The sequence below is a fragment of the Simochromis diagramma genome, unplaced genomic scaffold (genome assembly GCF_900408965.1).
Source record: "Simochromis diagramma unplaced genomic scaffold, fSimDia1.1 OVJJ01000816.1, whole genome shotgun sequence".
Classification (NCBI taxonomy): Eukaryota; Metazoa; Chordata; class Actinopteri; order Cichliformes; family Cichlidae; genus Simochromis; species Simochromis diagramma.
This window is the reverse complement of record NW_024386908.1, coordinates 1,309,348-1,334,272: the sequence shown is the minus strand read 5'-3', so window position 1 is coordinate 1,334,272 and position 24,925 is coordinate 1,309,348. Positions and strand designations below refer to the sequence as shown.

The window sequence follows — 24,925 nt, the reverse complement described above, 5'->3', positions numbered from 1 at the left end:
AAAATATTTGACCAGAAAACCCATATTTTAAACATATGTGGTCACTGTGAAAGTTTCAGGAGAATTAGTCCCATCATGAAAATTGCACACTAGTTTGGTGCTTTATCATATTTCATCTCTGGTGCAGACACCCCTCACCTTCATGCAAATTAGTCAGCATACAATATGTAATGAACACAAAACAGCTAATCACCTTTCTTATGCTCAACTTCACATGTCACAACTCTGGCATCCTTAAATTGCCCCCAGTCATCACCTTTTCAGCTGGGATGCACTAAGTATCACAGCTACAGTTACACTGAAGGGGAACTAACGTGCTTTCCCTCGTGCGCTGTCACATGTTTAATGTTACAGTGGTGGAGGCTCGCATTAACTACTTACTTCTTTTAGTCAAAGAAAGGAGAAATCATTATCACTCAATCACTCCCATCTGCTGATCAAACCTTATTATTCAAGGGTGAAGCCAATCAGAAGGGCGTTAGCTTAAAGTAAGGGTGGCCTAAAGGGAGAGCAGCTGGCAGTGGATGAATATGAGGGGCTATACGAGACAAATGGGGATTATTTCGAGGTATAAATCATACAAAGCTCCTTTGCTAAGATCCAAGAATGAAAATGAGGTGCAAATGAGCGTAATAGGCTCTCTTTAAGGTCTGATGCTGCACACATATTCATGCATAAGACACAAATTTACTGTAGCTCCCATCTTCACAAGCAGAGGTTCTTGTGCGCAGTTGCACAAACACACACAATTTCAACAATCAATGCACGAGGCACTCGAAGCTTGAAAATAATTGTGCACATCAGCAGGAAAATAATTAAAATCCCAAAATAACTTCTTGCTCCCTCCTCCTCCTCGTAATCACCGAGAAAGGCACTTAAATAAGTACGAGTGGAACGAGACGGGATCAAGAGGAGGGATGGGGCAAATTGTTGTTGACTTGGATTTAAAATTGCACTGCAGACAGATATAGATAGAAACATGTAAACACATACAATACACAGTCGCGCACACATCCACCAGCTCATGGCTTCACAGGGGGAGAGAGTAATCAGACTTGAGGAAGGTTGTGCTGACCGCAACATTTAGGGAGCATAGCGTAATGGCTTTTAGAAGAGAAGAGAGCCGGGAGGGAGGAGTACACGAGGGAAACACGACTGCCTCTGACACCAAGGTTACTGACAGCTGACACACGCCTCACCTGCTACAAAGCCTGTGGCTGCAGGAGTGGACTGTGCTGCCATCAGTAAAGTCGCTGTTAACAGAAACAAAAATAAATGCAGTAAATATCTACAGGATGTTCAGAGCCGTCAAATTCAAAAGAAAAACAGCAACAAACGTCATATTTTGAATTCTCTGCTGGAGTCATTTATTACAATCGTTCCAAACAATATAACATCAGGTGTTTCGATGAACATCAGATCACAAATGTCCAAAATGGTGTAAACTGGGTTACAAACATTTAACCATCCAGTGCACCGAATATCTGCATTTACACGATGTTTGCTCTTTAATCTGCATGTGTGCATCCAGCTAGAATCAACACACTGCACTCTGCTGGTTACAAGAGAAGGTACAACACTTTTAAACACGCAGTCATGTTAATCCACAAACGAGGACGTTGTACATCAGCATCCACATGCAGGGCTTTGTTTGATGTTTCAGAGAAAAGCGGCCTGGACTGTTGGTTTAATACATCGGTGTCGAACTCCAGTCCTAAAGCGTTTCCATGTGTCCCTGCTGCGACACACCTGAATAGCAGAACTAAGTCATTAACAAGGCTCTGCAGAACTTGACTGCATGCTGAGGCGGCAATTCATAAATGAATGAACATTTTTTCAAAAACTTACATTCATTTAAATGTACTTGAGTACGGTTAGGGGGTTGCCACCTCAGCATGCACTCAGTTCTTGCTAAAGACCAATTAACTTTCTTCAGGTGTGTTGCAGCAGGGACACATTTAAAAGTTTACAGCGGCCCTCGAGGACTGGAGTTCGACACGTTTAACAGCTGAATAGTTTGCCTTGGATACTTTGTTACATCTCTCCTGATCATTTGTATTGTCTATATTTTTTCAGCATTTAACATATCAATAAAATTAGACTTGCAGAGTTCCCAACAGACAGTTTTAATAGCAGAAACATTACTTCATTTGTATAATACAAATATTACATTTTTCAACTGTTTACAGTACTGTGTGAAAGTCCCAAACCTGCACCAGTCTGCACCGAACAGACCCATCTTAAAGTGTATTTTTAGGAATTACTGGCAGCTTGCCCCAAAATCAATGATCCCAAGAACAGTGGCAATGCAGTAAAAGTATTCCATAATAGGAAAACACATACGGGAACACTATCAGCCGTGGATTGGCCTCACCAGAGCCCGGACCTTTTTTTATGCTTTTTATTTATATCTGTGTTTGCAGATTTTTTATAAACTGCTGCACTTACTGTATTCCCCACTTGTCTAGCAAAATGAAAAAAGACATGAGGCGTGGCTGAAACTTTATCTGCGTGTAAAACTGGAGAAACTTACAATCTGTTGTTGTAAACACAGGCACATGTGCTCTCTGAGAGAAACAAATCATTGTAGCCACATCGAGCCCTCCGTCACCTACAACTGTGTCGACTCACTGTGGAGCAGCACACATACGCATCCATACACCACACATAAACACATACACTTAAATTCAGTGCCAATCATCGCTAATTAGCAGCCGCCTTTCAACATCCATTTATCTGAAGAGAAGTAAGCACTATGCAACTCATACTCAAGTTTGCCTTAACTGGATTTATCTCTCCTAACATCAAACTCACTGAGAGTACTCAAGTAAAAGCCAGTAAGGGCTGATTGGCCAGCTTAACAAAAGTGTATCTGAATTTAACACAACAGGCTTCCAACCAAAACCCAGCCACACGCCGTTTGTGTACGTGTCATCTGAAACTGCACATTGTGCCTCCTGCTGTGAACGAGTGCCCGGTGTGCACCAGGATGCACTTTCTCTGTGGGCCGAGTGCATGAATAATGTAAAGAGGCAGCATCATCTTCATCAGCGTTAATGGGACATGAAAAATCACACACTGATGCAGAGAGGTTTCTACTCTCTACAGCTGAGGATTCATTTTGCTGATGCTTGTCTGCAAAGATTAGTTATTCAACCCACATTTATATAACACTTAAGCACAGCTTGACTAGCTTTAAAAATATGTGTATTATAAAATATAAAATATGTCATTAACCTCGAACTTCAGTGCCATGCATATATTTATTATCAGCTCATTTTAATCAAAGGAACTGAATCATCAACTAGAAGGCGGATATGTATGTAGAGGTTATGCAGAAGTAATCCTATTACTTACACAGAAGTACTGATTCCACACTGTAAAGCACATTTTTACCTGTAAGAGCAACTAAATGTAGCTTAAAGTGATGTTAAAGTACTAAATGTATAACAGTGTAACAATAAGTAACAACTGATTGTAATTACTTTGTATCAGACATAAATAAACGATAGTTTTAATCCACCTGTCTATTTTCTTAACCACTACTTTCATTCACAGGGGGCTGGAGACCATCTCAGCTCTCATTAGGTGTGAGGTGGCGTGCACCACGGACAGGTCGCCAGTCTATCGCAGGGGATGCTCACGGAGAGACACACAGCCCTTCGTGCTCACGCTCGCACCTGATTTACAGCCATATTGCATGCATGACTGTAGCACCGTGGGAGGAATGCTGCAGTCCCACACTGACAGAGCACGCCAACTCCACAAAGAAGGTGGAGTCAAACCCAGAATTACGTGATTAAGGACAGCACGAACCATCTGCTACTCGATGATTGAAATAATGAATCGAGCTGTTGATCATTTTCTCAATTTGACAAACTGTAAGCATGAATTATTGTCTTATCTGTGTTGAAGGAAACCAAACAGTTGTTGGATTTTAATATGTTATAGTTTAGCCTTTATTATGGAACTAGATCACTGCCTTTCTGTGACACGAGTCAGTGTGGAGGCATCACAGACTCACTCACTGTGTAAATGTGGAGTTCTGTCACACTTAGACCAATGTAACCTGAAGAGCAACATGGTAACAAGAGCTCGCGTGTTCATGCCAGATGCCCCAGAAACATGTTCATTAACCCTTCCCTAATGCACAAAACCCAAAGTCACCCATAGCATATGTTGCAAGAGCTACTCCACTAACATACAAGACAAAATGTTCTCATAGTATTCTTCCTGTGAGATTAACATTAACTGTACACCACCTTTGTTTCAGCCCACTCACCATTCAGGATCCACCGGTGTGATGTCTATCCTGGGAGGAGCTCCAAACGGCAGGGATGTCGGCCTCGTCATGATCTCTCCGTCAGGAGTCCGTGACCTCTCCCCCTGACGCCACGACAGCGGGGGTAGCTGCAGGTTGCCCGAGAAACGCCGTCGTCCTCGGCGCAGGTCGACTCCCAGAGTGCAGGAAGGGGAAGTGAAAGACTCACTGAGGCAGCAGTCCGGAGGCTCTTTGCTGTCCTGAGAAGAGAAAGAAAGAACAACAATTAAAAATACAGATTTAAAAAATTAAAGTAAGATAAAACATTTTCTCTACTAAAAAGATAAACAGAGCAAAAAGAAATTAAACTTTATCACCAACTCACAAACCTGTTCTCGCCAGTTCATCACATGTTTGCCCACTAAGTGGCGCCGTAGCCTTGTTTTTGACTAAAACTCAAATCTATTACCATACAGTGGATCGGTGACCTGATACAGCGTCTGCATTCTAAGAAAGAAATAAGTATCACAAACAAAAAAACTCGACTGTTTAAAAAGAGTGACAAGCGTGTCAGTTTCCATATTTCTAATACTCACATTCATTTAAAACAAGATCAACGCAGCTGTTTATTCTGTGAACATTTACAGTTTCACTCATTCTTCCTCTGAAGCTTCAGCTCATCCACTTTATTCACAGACATAATTTGTCTTATTACTGTAGCGTATGCCGTCTGTAGTGAACTGATTGCACGGCATGTAAACCATGTTTATGTCTCAGCTGCACTGCCTAATTTAACACGTAGCTCTGAAAGCCATGATAGAGCCTGACGAGTGTTAATGAGCAAATGAGAGAGAAAAACTGAGCATGTGCTTAGATTTTCTAGCATGCACATCAACTATGCAAACTCACAGGCTTCTTCATTAGGTACACTTGTTCAACTGCTCGTTAACGCAAATCTAATCAGCCAATCACCTGGCAGCAACTCAGTACATTCGGCTATGTAGATATGGTCGAGCTGCTCAAGTTCAAAGTGAGCATCAGAATGAGGAAGAAAGAGAACTTAAATGACTGAATGCAGCGAGGCTGTTGGTGTCAGACGGGCTGACGTCGTTCATAAACTCGTGATCTACCTGGATTTTTCCACACGATCATCTCTAAGATTTACAGGACGATTTGAAAAAAGAAAATACTCAGCGAGTGGCATCAGCTGATGACTGCTTCGAGCTCAGTGGAAAGCAACAGCAGCTCAGCTGTTACAACTAAGGTGCAAAGAAGACATGTGGAACCTTGAAGGATACCAGAGCAGAAGACCACACCGTTCAGGAAGCTGAGGCCGCAGGCTCACCAAAACTGAACGACAGAAGACCGGAAAAACATTTCCTGGTCTCTCAGTTCCTGCCGTGACTCTTTCATGGTGTGGTCAAAACACGAAACGAGGATCCATCCGATCTTGTGTCAGCTGTTCAGGCTGCTGCTGGTGTAATACTGTGATTCTGAAATACTATGTAGTCATATTTAACTGCCTGCTGTTCTCCTCCGTCTTTGTCGTCTCAACAGCTTATGTTTACGCTTTTGATATCCTCTGACATATCTGTCAAATATCTCACACACCTCTCAAGAAATTTAGTTTTTTCTTGATGTTAACAATCATTCAGTTAAGTTAGATACTTCCTCTCTTGTTTCCTGAATGTTTTATTTTGTGTCTCCCACTCAGGTAGCTGAAGGTAGCAGCTAAAACAGCTGTGCCTAAAACACCACCTAGCATCAACACATCATGCGATAAGAAGCAGCGGCGTGTATGGAAACCACCTGCACCTGGAACACACAGAAGATCCCACACACTCAATTATCCCGTACCACAGCCAAATTATGGGCTGTCTTGATCTCTCATGGCTCGGCTAATGTGAGACATTTTAAAAAGCGGAAATATAAAGTGTGACAAGTCATGTCAGTATTTACCGACCTGTTTACCACCTCTCTTCTTGGCTAGCTGCCTCCCTCCTGCCTACGCGTGGCTTCTATGCATTACCAAGCTAACAACGCATCGCTAGCAGCGCTACAACCTCACTTCACTGCACATTTACTTTTAGCCGCGTGGGCAATGACTTGTTTTCCCCTTGTGGCTTCCAGGAGCCCAACAAATCCTGATTGTTCAATCAGTGCTAATGGCAAACAAGGATACTGAAAGCTTGATTTAGCTTGTTTCTCCATTGTGTAAAAATCATCTCTTTGTTTTGCTATTAGCAGTTGTTCATTTTTCATTTGTGTCTGTAAACTTTACCCAGCTGGGTTCAGCTCGTTATATTTAATTCTTATCCTGCTCTAAGAGCTGTCGCTTGGTGCACTAATTACTCCCGAATGCAGACTGGTCTTCATCTAAGTCACATTTAGAGACAAACACTACTAAGCTGGAAACACCCCAAACAGTTTTACTCTGCAAGTCTTAATTGAACACACTGGATGAGTGAACTCACAGAGTCTGGCTTGTTATTACACCAGGAGAAGTAATTTGGGACAATTTATCAAGATAAAACGGATCTTCATGTTTCTGGTGTCTTCATTGAACATCCATCTTCACATCATGCTGCAGCAGCTCATTTGGTCTAAGGGCAGGACTGTCTGCAGGACACTGCCCCAGTTTCATGGTTTCCTTCATGTCCTCCACTTACACCATTGTTTTTATTCAACATTTATTTTCCCTACAATCTACGCAGAAACACTTACATTAGCAAGGTTTTCATTGCTTGTGGTTTTTGTTACCCTTTCGGTCTTTACATTCTTCTATAAATAATGGTGTGTTCATTATAATTTATTAGGTACACCTTACTAGTAATAGCTTAGACCTTCTTTTTTGATTTAATGACGTTATGATTTAAATGTCTTGATGCATACCCAATCATCCAGTTAAGGAAACTAGACGTAGTGTTTTCAGTGGGAGAAACATTTCATCACATGGGGAAACCTGCAGCTGAGACCAAAGACCATCTGTGTATCGAGGAGATGGTCTTGTTGTCATTTTGTGCTAACGAGCAGTCAATACTAGAGATGGCACGATACCACTTTTTTATGTCCGATACCGATATCATAAATTTGGATATTGGCTGATACCGATATGAATCCGATATAGTGTGTTTTAATTAAAACTGTTTTTTTAATATCTTGCTGCATTTTGTATAAGTTCAAATTCAAGTTTAAATAAACAACAACACTAAAGCTATTCTGTTATACCCGTATGCAAAAAATACACTGCACCCAAAATATTTCATAGTTCAGCAAAACTGATCAATCTAATAAAGTTAAACCTGCACCATCCTCCTTATTCTGCTTTTTTAAAAAGCAAGCTAATTAATAAGGTTGCAAGCTCCCAGCAAAAAAAAAAAAAAAAAAAAATAGGGAACCACCCCCCACCCTCCACCTCATGATGCTTAATCGACGTAATCAACTTTAATTTGATGCAGTGTGAAACAAAATGCACAAAAATCAATTATTTTCAAGAAGAAGAATTAAATAGATTCAACATCTTTCTTCAACAGAACTGCAGACTGCACAGATGGTATCTTCCCAAAGGAAAAAGTACTATAGCTTACTAGGGTATATCAGACTTAACAGTTACTATATACAGTAATGGACTTCTATACATTTTACATCAGATTAAAACTTTGGGTGTAAGATTCAGATAATTATTTATTAAAAACTAGACATTTTAAATGAGAATAAGAAAGAAAAGTATGTCTTTGTGCCCTCTTTTCCCTGTTAATGCCCTATCGGCCCCCCTGGCTAAACTTTGCTAGATCCGCCCCTGCACAGTTACCAGCCGTCAGCTATAGAAAAAGATCCTGGTGTAGAAAGTAATATTAAATACATTCTAACAACAGCTTATCAAGCTTAAACGTGCTGCTGTTGTTCAGCCGCTGGTTTCCTCTTTCTGGTGCAAAGTGGGCCAAAAACAAACAAGAGAGACGGACTCGCGACAGAAAAGCCGATCAGCTGATCATTGATCAGTTTCATGATTGAAGTAGCAGCAGGAGAGAGAGAGAGAGAGAGAGAGAGAGGCAGTCGCTCCATATATACAGCTAAGCGTTTTGCAATTTGGTCTCATTTTAAAAAGTTTAAATTTCTTCGGTATTAAACAACAAAAATGAGGCTTTGCTGTCAGAGGTAAGTTTTGAAAAAAAAAATAGAGTGAGAGCAGTGCAGGAAGTGTGATTTTATCGTGTTGGAAGCAAAACAGCAAAGGTAGGAGGGAATTAATGACAATATTTATCAAATGTGAAGCGTAGTTTGGATCTTTTGCTGCTAGTTCAGTAGATTTTGGTCATAGAGTGACGAAACCTGCAGCATCAGAATCTGTGAGCTGTCGGCTTTTAGGCCCGGTGGACGTGCCGTCGGGTGAGAAAGCCGACAACTCAAAGATTCTGATGCCTCAGATCCACGCTTTGCATGGAACCAGTCTCTCATTTGCTGTTTTAGCTGTTTGGTGGTTGTTGAAATGAAAGCTTTAACCTGAGGTTCTGGCATTTCTGGCAAAATACATTTATATTTAAAAATCGATATAGGATTTAATGAATTGATATCGTGTTATTTAAGCTAAAATCAATTTTAATCGGAAAATCGATAATTGAAACCCAGCCCTAGTCAATACTCATGGTACACCTAACAAAGGGGCCGGTGAGTATAGATATGAAAAATACCCAAGTTTGTATTTTAGCGGTTTCGTTGGATTATGCTCGTCTGTAATCGTGACTTTATGAAAATCTGTTTGCATAAATTCCGTTTCACTAACCTTCTCTGTACAACCATGCTGCTCACCACTGTGTATATTAACACTGGTGTCACACATATGTGGATTGCACCTCTGAAACCAATTTTCCTCTGCGTAATAATTTCCCACAATTATTTAATTAAAAAAAAAATAGCAGGCTGCAGCTATTGTGGCTTTGCTTTGTCTAGTTATGCGATTATTATTTCCATCAATATTTCTGATGTCACTACACAAAATATGCAAGGGCAATGATGTTCATTTTTTCTCTAAAAAATAAATAATTACTTCATAAACTTTATGAAATGGTTCATCATCTAAAATGACACCAACATTAGCATTAATTGCCTCAGAACATAGATGGGCTTTCTGATGATTTATTTCTTCTTCAGCATTTTTTAAACTAATTTAATGTTCAGTCAGATAATGAATTCTGACCCTTTCTCTTGAAGATAAAGGGAAACCATGCTTTTAGAAAATACAGCTGAAAGACTAATGAGCATGGCAACTGCTCTTAGGCAAATTATAAATTGACAGCAAACATTAATAAAAAAGTAGAGGCACTATGTAATGAAATACAAAGCAGTAAAAATTGATTTATGACCTGACTCTGGTGCTGTGCCATATGTAAATATGTTTTAAATAAATAGAGTAAGTACTGCTTTACGGGGATGTGGGAAGAGCTCCAGAGGAGTCAGCAAGGAGGAACAGATAATGCTTTCCTTTGACAGCTCCGAGAATAAATGGTGGCGGATGGCAGATACACAGAGGTAATGTGAAGCATAATAGTGATAAGAATTGCACTGAAAACAAAATAAGATAAAGACGAGAAAAAGGAAGGATGGTGATGTAAGATCCATAAAGGATACAGAGGAAAAAAACACATGTAACTCAAAACAATTACCAGAGCAAAGTAAAGGACACACACCGTATGGACCAGAATAGGCAGTAATCTGATCCCAGGTCAGATAACATCTTTAACAGCCATACTGGACTGGCTTCCTGCTCAAACTCTGTGTAAACTTTGCAACATTTCTGAACTGATAACAGTTTCTATGCAGTTTTATTGAATGTTACATTACGGTACTTTGTGAGTTGCTCAGGACATAAAAACAATGTTTCTATGCGGTTCATCTGTGGCCATTGTAGAAGGCATACATTACTCTAACAGGACGAGCGTGTTAGTCAGAAGCACAGCATGATTGTAATAACACAGTGACTCATTTCCCCTTATTTTATAGAAAGTTTTCTTTTTCTTTCTTCTCCCACGGTCACAAGGTAAAAGGACATTTGATCGAGCGAGAGGAGAGAGTGACGGAGCTACGTGCGAAATGAAAGTCTGAACCAATTCAACTGGTCTGATGAGTCATCAGACTCAAAGCTCTGTCTAGGTTTTCCATTACTTGATATATTCAACATAGAAAGTTCATCAGTGTTATGGATATGACCATTTGATTCATTTGCCTTTAAAACAAAATGTGTTCTTTTGCACACCAAAATGTAGTAAATCGGGTAAATCCATTAAAGTGGTGCAAAGACCTTGCCAAGCTTTTAGTACTTTTAACATTTTTACAAAAATGGCCAGATGAAATATTTCCCACCACTGATCACTGGGAAATATCTTGGTTGAGCCTGGTCTGGCGATGTTAGCCGTCTGGAAATGGCTGTAATTTATTCAAACAGCGGTGTGAGCAGCTACCAGTAGGGATGATTACCGGTATCCGGTGCAATTATGGCACCGGTTCTGACATAAACGGTAGTAACCAGACCGAAAAGCAGCGCACATTTCGGTGCTTTATTTAGGTGCTTTTTTTTTCCTGAGATGTCATTAACTTTGGATTCTAGCCAATCATTTTACCTTTCCAAGGATAGTAGGCGGGCCCAGGTACGTACGTTCTTTTAGAGCAGAGCTACAGATTAAAAATGCCCAAGGCGAAGCGGTCAAAGTCTGGCTGTACTTCACAACAAAAGATGCAAACGCAGCAGCCTGCAACAAGTGCTTTAAGGTAATACTGTCAAAGGAGGTAACACCTCAAATCTGATGAAACACCTGGCGACGCATAGCGTCTTTTTAAAAGCCGAGAAATGCACCGTATTTGATAGCTTGCTGCGAGACCTCACACCGAGCACATCTACAGCGGGTGTGGTGCCTGTTATCGGACCAGGAGTTAGCAACATCCCCCAAAAGCCCGAAGAGTAGAGTCCTGGCCCCTAGCCCTGCCAGTGTAGCAGAAATGATGAGGATGATGATGCAGCAGCAGCCGTTCTTCTCTGCGTGAGTAGCTTAATGTTGTTCATGTGTAAATTATGTTGAGTAGGCTAACCACGTTATTACATTAATGCATGTAAGGTGAACTAGCAAACACCATCGTAGTTTCATGCGGCTGTCTTCTTGTTTGATAGAGTGAAACCATATATGCCCTATAGCTGCAGAAAAGGCTAACATTGTTATTTTTTTTACAAAAAAACAAAAACAAAAAAACCAGCTAAACATGAGAGGTTTTAGGACAAAGTTTGTGTTTTCCATTGTTTAACCACCGGTTCGAGCACCGGTTCGAGCACAGTTTAAGCACCGGCACCATTTCAAAAGTACCGGTTTGGTACCGGTATCGGATAAAACCTAAACGATACCCATCCCTAGCTACCAGATGCCAAATACTGAAGTTTATCAAGAAGTAGCTGCTTGGTTTATCAAATGTAGATCTATTATTGTGGTATTTTTCAGGCTCACGTTGTCTATATATGTAAAACTCCTAAACAATGGCGATCAAGTCAAACTAGTGTCTTTTCAAATAACTGGGCACTCATCAACCAGGCGGTATGTGTGAACAATCGCCAGTTGACTCATATGGTTGATGAGTGCCTGACTGTCTAAAGAAGATTTTATTGATTGAGACATCACACCATTATTAAAAAGAAAGAAAGAAAATTGTGGGAGTACAGCAGAGTGAGGACTGAGATGCTCACACTACCAAACGGCTTTACAAAGTAATACAAATGTAGCATCATCAACTCCATAAAAAACAACTGAAGAAGCTTCTCGGATGAGAGGTGAAACATCTTCACAAAACTCAAAGAAGTCCAGTCGCTTTCTTTCCAAGCTCCTTAGAACGACAACAACAATTACACCCATTTTGCCATGAGTCTGGTGACCCAGTGTTTGTGTCTTTGGTTTAAGTGATATTCTTTGAATTATTGTTTTCTCTTTGTACTATATTTAGAGTTCCTGGTTTCTGGGTTTCTGTTTCAGTGCCTCCCCCTGTGTTCCTGGTGTCATGTCTCTAGTGCAGCTTTAGTCCTGTATTTTTTGCTCTCCTTATTTGTCTCAGTGTACCGTATGCTTAGTCTTAGTTCTCCGTCACTACGTCTTCCCTGTGTTCCACATCTAGTTACTTTTGTCTCTGCGCTTCATGTTTCCTCTGTTCCAGAGTCGGTCATGTTTCCACGTCTCAGTGCCTAGTCTGTATCTTTATGAATGTTTTCATGCTTCCCGTTTTATTTTGATAGTTCCTCATCCTGTGTGCAGTGTATCTAATTTTGCTTCCTTGTTAAGGTTGATTTGTCCCAGCTGTGTTTCCACCCGTTTCCCCATCCTCTCGTTGTCCTGGTTGTGTATTTAAGCCCTGTGCTTTTCTCTGTCTTTTGTCACATTGTTAACCATCATTTACCCTCCTTGCTGTGTGTTCCTCCATGCTCCTAGTAATTTCCTAGTGTCCTGTTCCTGGTTTGTTTTCGAGTTTGGGTTTCTAGTTTCCAGTTGTATTCGTCGTTTGAGTTTTCCCAGCAAATAGAAGCCAAAACATACCAAAATATTCCCAAAATACTAAATAAGCTTGAAATAAGCTCATAATTAAGCATCATTGTAATAGAGTTGTTTCAAATATACACTGTGCCTCAGGAGGTAGAGAGCAGGTCATCGACTTATCGGAACATCAGTGGTTTGATCCCTGGCTGCTCCAGTCTGACTGTCCAGTATCATTGGACTCGTGTGAATGTTGATAGAAACCAGTCAAGCCTTTTGCCTTCAGAATTTCCTTCAAAGATTCAACAAGGTGCTGGAAACATTCCTCAGAGAGTAGAGTCGCTAATCCTCCTCATCAAAAGAAGCCAGCTCAGGTTGTCGCCTCCTGGGTAAGGCTATTGGGAGGAGGTCCCAAGGTGGACCCAGAATACGCTGGAGAGATTACACTTATCGGCTGGCCTGGGAAAGACTTGATGTTTCCTCAGATAAGCTGGAGAAGGTTGCCGACGAGAGGGAGGTCTGAGCTTCCCTGCCTAGGCTGCTGCCCCCGCAACCCATCTTCAGATAAGTGGAAGGATGATTGAACTTTTATTGAAGTAGTTGTCATGAATTTTCGAACAGCTTGCATTTTTTCCATGCACACCCCAAATGGGTCGCACTATTCCATCGCAGTTTATTAGTTCTTCAGATGTCAATTTTTCATATTTTAATAATTCGTGAACATCTTCTGTAGTAACACGTTTTCATATTATATTTAACACTGGTTTATTCGTATAACATTAAACAGACAACACTGTATTACATGCAATGCTGATAATGCATGACGCGAGGTGACAGGAACTTGGCTTATGAGGTTTTTATTTTAACTCAAACAGAACACAAACCAAGACAAACTGAACATATTTACAATCTGGGCAATCAGAGAAAGTACCCAAGTACTGGCAGGGAGAAAATAATGGAACAAATAAAGGATTCTATGAAACTCAGTGGATGCAGAAATAGAAAAAGATGGAAAAGGCACTTTGCCATTATATTTTTTTTTATATATTTCATAAAGCCAGACCACAATTCCTGGAACTTTCCTTGGCAGTTTTATTCCTTGCCACCAGTTACTAAAACAAGCCAGAGTCTGTCCTCAACTTCAGCCATTCTGCAAATTCTGGTTTGGTCGGCTCACCCGGTGGCAGTTATGAAGCCCACCGATGCTAGACCATATTGTCACTTGGACATACGCTGGGTAAAACAGTCCAATCTCTTAATAGGCACAGCTGAGGAGGTTCTAGTAGAGGCCCATGGAGCCACTCATCAATGCATTGGATTATTTGTTCCCAAAAAACCCAAAAGACCACAATAAAGGAAGAACAGTACCAATAGCTGATGGACATTTCCAACATGAGTTGTTAGATCCGAAGCCCATTTTATGAAGTTTAACTGGCATATAATAACACATATGCACAATTTTATAATGAGTGAATTTATCCGTCGTATCTTTGATTGACCACCCAACATTCACAACAATGCTATTCAGTTTTTGCGATTCTGTATTTCCATCCAAATCTTTTCGTTCGCCATCATTTCATAAACTCCTGATGCCGATTGAGCTGTCTGAAGGAACAAATAGATGCATTTATTGAGACTTTGGATGTCTCAAAACTACTTTAAGTCTGTATACATGTGCTTTCATCTCGTTAACATGCCATTCTGACCCTTCCGTCTGAATGTCTCAGCAGAATTCGAGACTCCTCAAATCAGAAGTTATTCCAATCTAGAGTTTTATGCATTCAGAAAGGTTTTTCTGCAGACTTTGGTTGTGTAACACACTGTTACTTGAGTTTCTATTGCCTTCCAAAAAGCTTGAAGCAGTCTGGCCATTGTCCTCTGACCTCTGACATCCACAAGACATTTACTCCCGAAGGACGGTCCCTCACTGAATATGTATTTTTTTCCAGCCTGTTTCTGCAGACCCTACAGAGGGTTGTGGTAGAGAATCCCAGCAGATCAGCAGTTTCTGAAATACACAAGCCAGCCTGTCTGGCACCACTCTTCCCCATTCTAAAACTTAGTTTGAACTTTAGCAGGTTGTATTGACCATGTCTACATGCCAAAATGTACTGAGCTGCTGCTTTGTGTTTTCAACAGTTCGTCCTAAACTTCTGGGCGTTTCTCTAGTTCTAAAAACACATCTGAATTTTAGAGATTCACAGTGGAAACTGACAATTATACTGATTTTTAGATTAAAGCCTGAGAGACTACACTTTTACTCGTTCCTTCCACATGTGCTACCTGCTGTCTTTATACAACCTGATGCAATAAGTGTGTATGTGAGGGATGTGTAACTGTGCGTAATCAGGATGGGTCCAGTGCAGAAGTCCATTAGCCCATTAGCAGCACAACCCCGGTGGCCTCGTTGTTTCCCTGGGACCACTTAGTATGGAGACAGTGACAAGTTCATTACTCTCGCATAGATACACATCATACAAATGAGAACACTTTTATTCACCTCTCTAGGCACACACACACAAAAATACAGTCCCAGAAGCAAGGTCACAAAGCCTCAGCTGTTAGTAAGATAACCACAGACGCACATTTATATGCAGCCCTGTCACGCCCACCTTTATATCAAATACTACAACAAACATGTGCCGCAGCCCTTTGAGACGGCCCACAGAAAAACAACAACATCAGTTATTTGTTCAAACAGCAACCTTACACAACCCTTCTGCTGTTGTATGATTTATGACTCTCCTTTGTTTATAATAATGGGGAGCATGATGTCTTTGTACCACAGCAAAAAGTCCTCGGACCATTCACAGTACACAGCAATGGTTTCCTTCAATGATGACAATGATTTTTCTCCAACTTTAATTCAACAGTCTTAGAAGATGCTTGGGTATGACTCATAGAGAGATATGCTAGAGACATACTGCTGAAAATAACTGTTGAATGAAATGAATTAATAAGTTACACCAGCAAATGCATGGTTAAGATTATGGAACTGCCTGATAAACATTTCAACTTTGTTTTAAACATTTTAAAACATTTATCATCCAAACCATCCACCAGCTCACCTCCTACCTGGCTCTTAATGTCAACTCATTTCATTCTTCGCCCTCCTAATTATTATTTTGACCATAAACAAATATTTCGGAGAACTTGCTGACAACCGCTAGTGGTCGAAACACAACGTAACCATAAAACAAAAGCTGCTTATATGCTGCTAAAATGAAAGGAGCAGGTCAGGTAAGTAGCAGAGGGGGTTGGTAATCTGTGTCAGCTGCTTTGGTGTCAATGAAATTAACAACAGGTGTCACTGGAGGGGCAACAATGAGACAACCCCCAAACACACATGGTTTTACAGGTGGAGACGACTGACATTCTCATCTTTTCTGACTGTTTTTCACTAGTTTTGCATTTGCCTACGGCAGGGGCGATTCTAGGATCAGAGCTTTGGGGGTGCTGAGCACCCAGAGAGCTGCCCAGCCAGGCAAGATAAACTTTACACGTCACGATGAGACTTCTTCCCTGTCTCTGTCCGTCCCTGCATCCTTAAATGTCTCCAGTTGTCCTGAGTTCTCTCTGACTGTCTCCTTGGTGCATTTAAACCCATGTTCCTCCCTGTCCTCATCGTCTCTTGTCTTCGTCTCCGTTATCAGTTATCATAATTTTACCATCTCTGTGCAAGTCTGCAAATTTCTTTATTGAATCATAAGATTCTTAAATTCATCAAGTCTCTCTGTGCCTGGGTCCTCGTCTCAAAACATGACATCACTGTTTTGTACATTTTAACACAATTTAATCCCACATTTGTGAAAGAAAAGCAAAACACTTTTTTTGAAATGTCTGTAACAAAACCATCAAATCTGATCAAGGTTATTTAAATGCTGCAAAAGAAGAATGGATTGGAATTTAAAAAAAATAATACACATCCTAACCTTAATTACTGGGGGAGAATTATGAATGATGCTCATAGTGAGTAAAAAGTAAACTGAGTGCATTTTTTGGACAGAAATTCACTTTTAATGTGTTTGTATAATATTATACAGATACATAAAAAACACTCCCAAACAGAATAAAATTATTACAAATAATGATTACAAAATATTAATAAAAAACTATAAAAATGGAGGCAACTTTGCCTGTGGTAGAATTTATACAATGTATGAAAAAAAATCTTTACTGCAAATACTAATTTTACTAATTTAATAATACTAATTTTGTGTTGTAAGATTTATGAGTTTCATGCTTTCATAGTGGTATTTAGGAGAGCTTTACATTTGTATCAGGTGGTCCACACTGTAAAAAGTTAAATACTGATAAGTGTATGTGTGATTAAGATTAAGGAACTGACCTCCCAGCCCATTGTTCTTTGAAACAAGCTTAAAACATTTTTAGAAACAGAGCATCTGCTTCTCTTTACAGCTCCTCACTCCACCAGGGCTGTCTGGCACTTTCTGATAGTGAGCAAATGTGATGCACGTACTGCGGCAGTCATACAGACAACTGGACGGTCCAAAAGTTGGCCTACCTATTACTGGCTGAGGTTTCAGTAGAGTTGTGGCTGAACCACATAAAAATATATAATTCATTTTAATCTCCCCGATCAATGATAATGTTATGTTGGAATGTTGTTAAAGAGGGTCAAAAATGTTTCAGCCCAGTTTGTTTAGCAGATTCTGTACAGCAGCTTTAATATAGGGAGGACACAACTTCCAGATTGTGAGTAAAATCAGGTTTTTCCTCTTTGTCAGTTTAACAGTTTCTGTTGTGCCTGTCACTGCTCCCTGTCTGTTTTCTTACCTGGTTCTTCCTGACCTTGTACTTTCTCCTCACGTTCCCTTCTTTCCTCTCTCCCTCTTTGGACTGACAATCATACACAAATAGATTGTATTCAGTTATATGAAAAATTTACATTAATATGAAAAAATACTTTTAAGATCACTAACAAAAAGTCCTCTCTCAGTGTACTTTCAACCAAAAGGCAAATAACCAAACCACATGAACATCTAATAAATGATATAAATATTGAAACACTGATCCAACATTATTCCTGATTAATGGATCATTTGATTTTACACTTTTACCTGAATGTGGCTCCTTTTTTTTTGAAAAAACTTCCTTATATCCATTATGAACCTGTCTGTCTCTCTGTACACACACACACACACACACACACACACACACACACACACACACACACACACACCGGGAGTTATAAGGTTAATGGGCATTCAGTCAGTTAGCTAGTTAGTATCCATTTCAAACAGGACAGTGGTAACAACAGCAGGCTGTGGACAATTATAAGTTTTAGATTTTAAATAGGCTGTATACATTTCAATGGGAGCAACAGGACGGTCAAATGTTGCTGATTTTACTACAGAGCAGGACGGATTGTAGGGCAGCAAACATCGTTGGAAAACATGTTTTCAACACTGCAGGTTACCTGGTGTAATGTTTTTCAGGTAAAAAGAAACATGGTCTGACTCCTACCTAACTATATAAAGAGTAACTGAAGGTTAAATGCAACTAGTATGTCCTGTTTTAAGCCAGGCACTTCCACCTCCGCTCAGCTGCGTCTCAGACACCATCGCTCTGGCAGCAACGGTGCTAGAGCCAGAGCAGGGGAGAGGCGAGCTGGAACAAACCATTTTGGGAGGGGGGGGATTTCTATACTTTTGTTATTAAATGTTACGTCTCAACCAAGTACTGTATGCTTTTTATACTTTTAGCAGTGTGTCACACAAACAGCAAATATTGTCAAAAAAAACTAAGAAATCTTTGGGGGTGCTTTGATTCATTTTGGGGGTACTTTTATTCATTCACCCCCAAAAACGGGCTAAAATCGCCCCTGGCCTACAGTCAGTGTCACTACTGGTAGGATGAAGTGATAACTGGAACCTACAGAGGTTGTACATGTAGTCCAACGTCTCCAGGATGCCGTTGCCTGAAGGTTTGCTGTGTCTCCCAGCGCAGTCTGAAGAGCGTGGAGGCGATTCCAGGAGACAGGCAGTTACTCTAGGAGAGCTGGACAGGGTCGTAGAAGGTCCTCAACCCATTAGCAGGAGTGGTGTCTGCTCCTTTGTGCAAGGAGGAGCAGGGTGAGCACTGCCAGAGCTCCAAAATAACCTCCAGCGGGCCACTAATGAGAAAGTTTCGGACCAAACAATCAGACTTCACGAGGGTAACCTGGGGGTCTGACGTCCTCTAGTGGGCCCTGTGCTCACTGCCGTATAATCTGTGTTTTGAGTTTTAAATTGTTTTTTAAATTGGAGATTTGCCCATGCTTGGGCAGATGGCCTCTTTCAAATGCACACAAATGAAAATCAGAGCTACAAACGCATCAGCGGCCCCATCGCGTCAATGATGGATCATTTCCTCATAGCCTAAAAATAAAGCAGTTATTTCAAGTGCAGTTCTATTGGTGGTGCTGGTCTGTTCTTTTTTCCCCCCACACCGTCAAACTGGATGCTAACGACACTGCTCTAGTCCAGTCGTCTTCTTGCCTGCCTTCTCTGAGCCAATCGGCCTCGTTTCTGCGTGCTTTAAATTACAGCACTTTTCCGTCATTCTACCTTTCAGACTCTCATTCGTGCAATGTAACTCCTTCAGGTCCTGATCGCTATAACCACTGCAATCCCATCCATCTATGATGGGTTATCAGAGTCTAACAACCAAATAGCTCGAGTGAATTCCATATCTCAATAAATCATGTTCTGTTCTTCCAAATGATCTCTCCTTAATCAATATGACTCTCTGTCTAAGGCTACAGATGAGATCCTCGTGTGTTTTATGGTAGTGGCTATACTGGACTGTCAAAGCTACGGGTAGTGACCAAACAATTCGCCCAGTGTGTCAGGGCTCAGAGATAAAGCGAAGAACTCAGTCACTCAGGAATGAGTCACTGCCTGTGCTACTGTAGCCACAAGACAAATGCATGAAAGGACAAATGGATAAAAGCATGGTTGAGCTGTGGATTTTCTTCAAATACTATCGGACTGGCAAGGAATTTTGTTCCATAACTGTCCCCCGCTGCTGGATTTGTACCTCTAGACAAAATAAGAGCAGTTTTTTTGTTTTTTAAATGAAGAAGTAAAAAAAAGACGACTATGCTGAACATCATTCATTGCATTTCCCACATACCTTGTTTTCCTAGTTTTAATTAAATTTAATCCATGTAATGTTTTCCAACTATGTTAAAGTTTTAGTTTCACTTTAACGGGAAGAAGCTTTTTCTTCCTTGAAAGACTTTTTACTAATTAGTGCCATCAGGGCACTGCCCTTGAAGAAACCTCCGCTTTCTTTTACAGTTAAATGGACAACAAAACACTCATGCTTCACTCATAACTGAGTGTTATTTATGGATTTTCCAACACTGTAAGCACAATGCGTAACAGGGCATCCTTGGCATCTTTCCCATTTGTCATTCGCCTCCACTGACACTCAAATCCCTCCGTGCTCAAGTCAACAAAACAAAAGAGGAGAAAACAAAGGAAGAGATGAACTGAGAAAACATACTCCCATTGGTTAGAAGGGCGGACGTACGGAGAGTGGGAAAGGGAAGAGAGGCAAGGATGTAGATCAGGAATAGCAGGGGGAAAGGTCTAACAGAGACTAACGTAAGTGAGAGGATAACATCGGGAATGGCAGGAACAGCTCAGGGAAGGAAGGGTGAGTCAGGCAGAGAGAGACAACTACAGAGAGTAAATAGAAGAGCATCTGAAAGAAACTGATTAGTATTCTCTAAAACACAGCTGACCGAAGCTTCCAGCAATATGCACGTGCTTTTTGCATAAACATAAGGAGAAACACAGACCTGTGCATGCAAGCAAACAGCAAATGTTTGCAGCTGCAGATTTATACACAAGCCTGAAAGTCTGTGGCATTTATTTGTTCTTCAGACTTGCAACCTTGCATGGTTCAGCAGATTCAAAAAGACATGAAATATACAATTACTTTGAATATAAAAAATGTATTCCATGTTTAACGGAACAACACAGACATAATTTTGTCTCTCAATAAAAGGCCGTTCTAGGTCTAATAACACCATTCACTTCAATTTATATGCTGCTGAAAGTGATGAAATATTCCACTGAGGTTGACAGAGGGACCGGATATTAATAAAACTGTTTGGTGAATTATTATCCCTGCTTTCCTTTCTTTTATCTTCATCTTTTCTTTATCGCTGTGAAATAGCCTGATCCCTGCGTCTCAGACGAGAGATAAAATAAATTGCCTACTTTCCCTCGCCACAGAAAAATGCGTGACGTCTGATAAATTTAGCTTGTCGGAGGGTGAACACGAAAAAAAAACAAAACCATCCTGGGTGTAATTTGCCGAAGGCCATTTTTTAAAGTGATTTCAGCTTCTTTTTTTCAATATGTGTTGATGGACAATTTAACGGAGAAACAGAAGACGAGGAGATGTAACAAAGCACAAGAAATCCACTGCAATCCGCCTGGAAACCATCCTCACCGACCGCTTATGAGGAAACATCCTCCGTATACTCACCACCCTCTCGAAAAGCAGCGATTTGTGGTTCGCATTACACAGACAAAAATGAGACAAAGATCTACGAGCTCATTCAAAACTATCCTGTGTGGTTATAATTAAATATCGCTCTCAATCAGTGCACTTAAATACAACCAAACTAACACAAAGACATGCAGCGACCCACAAAGTGCGAGGCTAAAACAGTGCCACGTGAACGACTGGAGGGCAAAGTGCACGAGGTCACAGCGCACATAATCCGAAGGCGCCGCAGGAGAAGACTCATTGTTGCTGTGGTAACAAGCATTACTGCCCCTGACCACACACACAAAAGAGAAAGTAAGAAGCGGGTGGAGGGAGAGTAGCGTACGCTAAGACTGATACAGAAACGGATGCTGAGAGCAGGCCAAAGCACTGAGGGCTGGAAGAAGAGACTGAGAGAAAGCATTGAACTGTTGCCCACAAATAAATTCAACCCTCCGCTTACAAGCTCTGTGATTGGAGAATGAACAGCTGTTCGGTTTGACCCGCGCACCGTGTAAATGCAAGCCTGCCAGCCAGAACGGGAGAGCGCGAGAGTTCTCCACAATGACAGAAGAAGAGATGGAGGCAGAAAAAAAACGTGAAATGGTGACAAGTGAGAGAAGCAGCAAGAGAGGTTAAAGGTCAGAAAAAGGGAAATGGAAGAAAGGTGATAAAAAGAGTGACCAAAAGACAAACACCACATGATCAATTGTTGCATTTCAGCATCTTTCCATATGAGTTTTCTCTGGTCTGTCGCAGCCCCTCACCACACTAACAATGTTCGTCACTGCTCTCTAAAATACTCACGCATATGATTACTGAATGAGACACGAGTCATTCATGTTTTCTGGTTTTCCACAGCTGTGATTAAGGTTTGGTCAGGTTTAGTTCACTGTAGGAACCTCGTCAAGAAACCAGTGCCGCCCTTTTCTCTGGGGAGGACAGACTCACTACAAAATAAATCATATGTCAAGGTCAAGTTACGCTAACATTCAAATGTTAAAGGATGTCAAGCACTCTTAAGAGCACAGCCGTGCAACAAGCGGTGCTCTAACCCTAACAGTATAGAAATGTTAATCAGAATCCTAACACAGCATCATTAATGAGAATAAAACGATCTTTTCACCATTGTAAGACAAAATCCTCCTTTTCTTTTTCTACCAGTAAACACAGAAATAGAGTTGTTAAAAAGCTACACCCTGGAAGGACTTTTCCAAAAGTTCAGTTTTCAGTTTATATGGGAACGAAAATCATAGAAAAAAAGATTTTCTATGGTTTTTATACCTAAACACTAATGTGCCTGTGGACAGGGCCTCAGAATCACTCACAATAAGCAGTAACTCAGCGGCCCCCAACCCGCGGGCCATGGACCGGTACCAGTCCATGAGTCGTTTGGTACCGCCAGAGTTGAGGCTCGGGTGGTTTTCAGGATTTTTATCGTTAACTCAGTTTCCCCTGGGTCTTTTCCCGCGTTGTCGTTGTGTGTCTTATTTTGAAAGAAATATTTACCCGTTACCATAGCAACCAGAGAGCATTAAGGGGCAGAGGAGGATGCTGCTGGCGCATTTCAGAAGTACGCTGCTAATAAAGTTACACAATTACACAGTGAATTTGCATTTATTATTATGTTTACAAAATACCACAGTTTTTGTCTTCGTCATATCATTTTATTTTGTTGAATTTACCCGCGACACCTTAAAGCCCGGCCTGTGAAAATGTTGTCTGACATTAAACCGGTCCGTGGTGCAAAAAATGGTTGGGGACCGCTGGATTAGATTATTAGATGACTACTTATTGGCCTAAACACTGTCACACACCAAGAGAGTCCTGGGTTTGAACCCAGGCAGGGCCCCTCTATGTGTGGTGTGCATGTTCTTTAGTTTACCACAAAGTCTACTATGGAAAAGACATACTAGTCCTCTAATAACATTAATGAACACTTTCAGATGCAGCATGCTTTAAGGAAAACTTTAAATCCAAACTAAAAAATGAAGGACAAGATGAGAAAGTTCAAAGGTTAAATTATAGCTGTATCCCCTAATGGAAATATTACAGTGTGGAAACTTGATGAGAGAGATGCTTGCCCAGGCACACTTTCTTGTAAGCCCTAGGAAACAGACTCTAATTGAAGGTCAGCTAAATACTCAGAGCTCCGTTAACTGTGTGTGCACTTATGTGCGCATAAATATGCAGAGTCACACACAAATGGCAGTGTGCATTCAAGTGCACTCACACAGACAAGCACTAAACTAATCCACAGACAAACAGAGAGATGGAGAGACAGACCTGATCAGGTCACAACTGGTTAGCTGTGATCTGCATGGGAATGAGGTCATTAGGTCTGTGGGACGTACAGATATTATTTAATTTGTCCAGCCTTCAGCACAGCAGAGTCTAATCTCTCTCTCTCACACACACACACACACACACACACACACACACACATCTCCCTGCACAAACTATCACCTCGCATCCAACCTCACTGTACTTAAAAACATACAACAATCTTCTCCACTGCAGTCTCCAGCTTCATGACCCAAACACTCACTGGCACAGCTACTCTCACTTACACCAATCCAGTAAAATCGCAGCTAAGCATCACCAGCTAAACCAAATCCCTTTGGCTAGAGGTAAAATCCAGTGGAAGTGTCCCACCTAAACACACATTACTTTATTGATTCACAAACGCCTTACAGCCTGGGCTTACGGAGAGCTTTCCAGAACATCGTCTACTTTAGTGGTTCTCAAACTTTTCACAATGAGCACCACCTCATAAAATATATGGCTCTTAAAGTACCACCTTTATGACCTACATTAAAGTACAATAGTATATTTATTTTAATTGTCATAAACAGGATGTGATAATAATAACAACTGTACTGCATTAAAACATTCACAGCAGGTGGGATCGCCAGTCTTTAAGTGATGACGTATGACCCCTGCTTCCGGGGCCAGTCTACTTTGTGTTTATTAAGGCTGTTGTGTTTTCAACATGTTTTAATGCTTTGTATCTTCTTCTATTTAATCTGAACAAGCCCCTACAAACAGTCAGTGACCACTGTCGGCCTCTCTCGGTTTTTATTACCACTGTTCATTTTAAAGCTCAGTTTTTAAAACCCTGCATGTAACTACAGCCCAGCCCATGCAGCAGTATATTAATGACTAACCTTGTATTGTGGTACAGTTGTTCTCCTGACTGAAGTTTGGTCCGTTTACAGCATCCCGCCAGCCTCACATTAACTTTTATCGAGTGGAAAAAAGTTAGCGTTCATCCTCCAGCTTCACTGTGTTTATGCTAACATAGCTGTGTAGCTAGCCACTACGTAGCACATCATTATATACCAGCTAGCCCAACTTCAGTAACCCTACAAACGTCACTGCTGTTTAGTTGTCTGTCTTAATTTATGTAGGAAGTGATAGCAGAGCTGTACGTTTGAACTTTTCAGAAATCCCTCAATCAGAACATGGAGTATTATTTATTCTTAACATTTTTTGGGAGACTTCCCGCGTACCACTAGAGGGAGCCCGCGTGCCACAGTTTGAAAATGACTGGTCTACATGTTGTTTCGGTGTACTGTCACCAGGGGGCAGTGTCAGAAATAAATGGAACAATAACGTGTACTGTTTTTGTTATTTAATATAGACATGAGTCATC

General features: G+C 40.9%; 1 protein-coding gene across 2 annotated transcripts in view; it reads right to left on the bottom strand.

Annotated features, from left to right (window-relative positions):
• pde4ba (phosphodiesterase 4B, cAMP-specific a) overlaps positions 1–24,925 on the bottom strand; it is a 192,986-nt gene that overhangs the window by 136,421 nt on the left and 31,640 nt on the right. The window contains exons 3-4 of one of the 2 annotated variants that reach the window (XM_040034990.1): positions 4,283–4,521; positions 1,200–1,253 (exon numbers count right to left, since the gene is read on the bottom strand). In XM_040034990.1, the coding sequence (XP_039890924.1) occupies positions 1,200–1,253; positions 4,283–4,521 (293 nt within the window). The remainder of the gene's footprint in view (positions 1–1,199; positions 1,254–4,282; positions 4,522–24,925) is intronic. The other variant, XM_040034991.1, reaches the window with a different exon arrangement.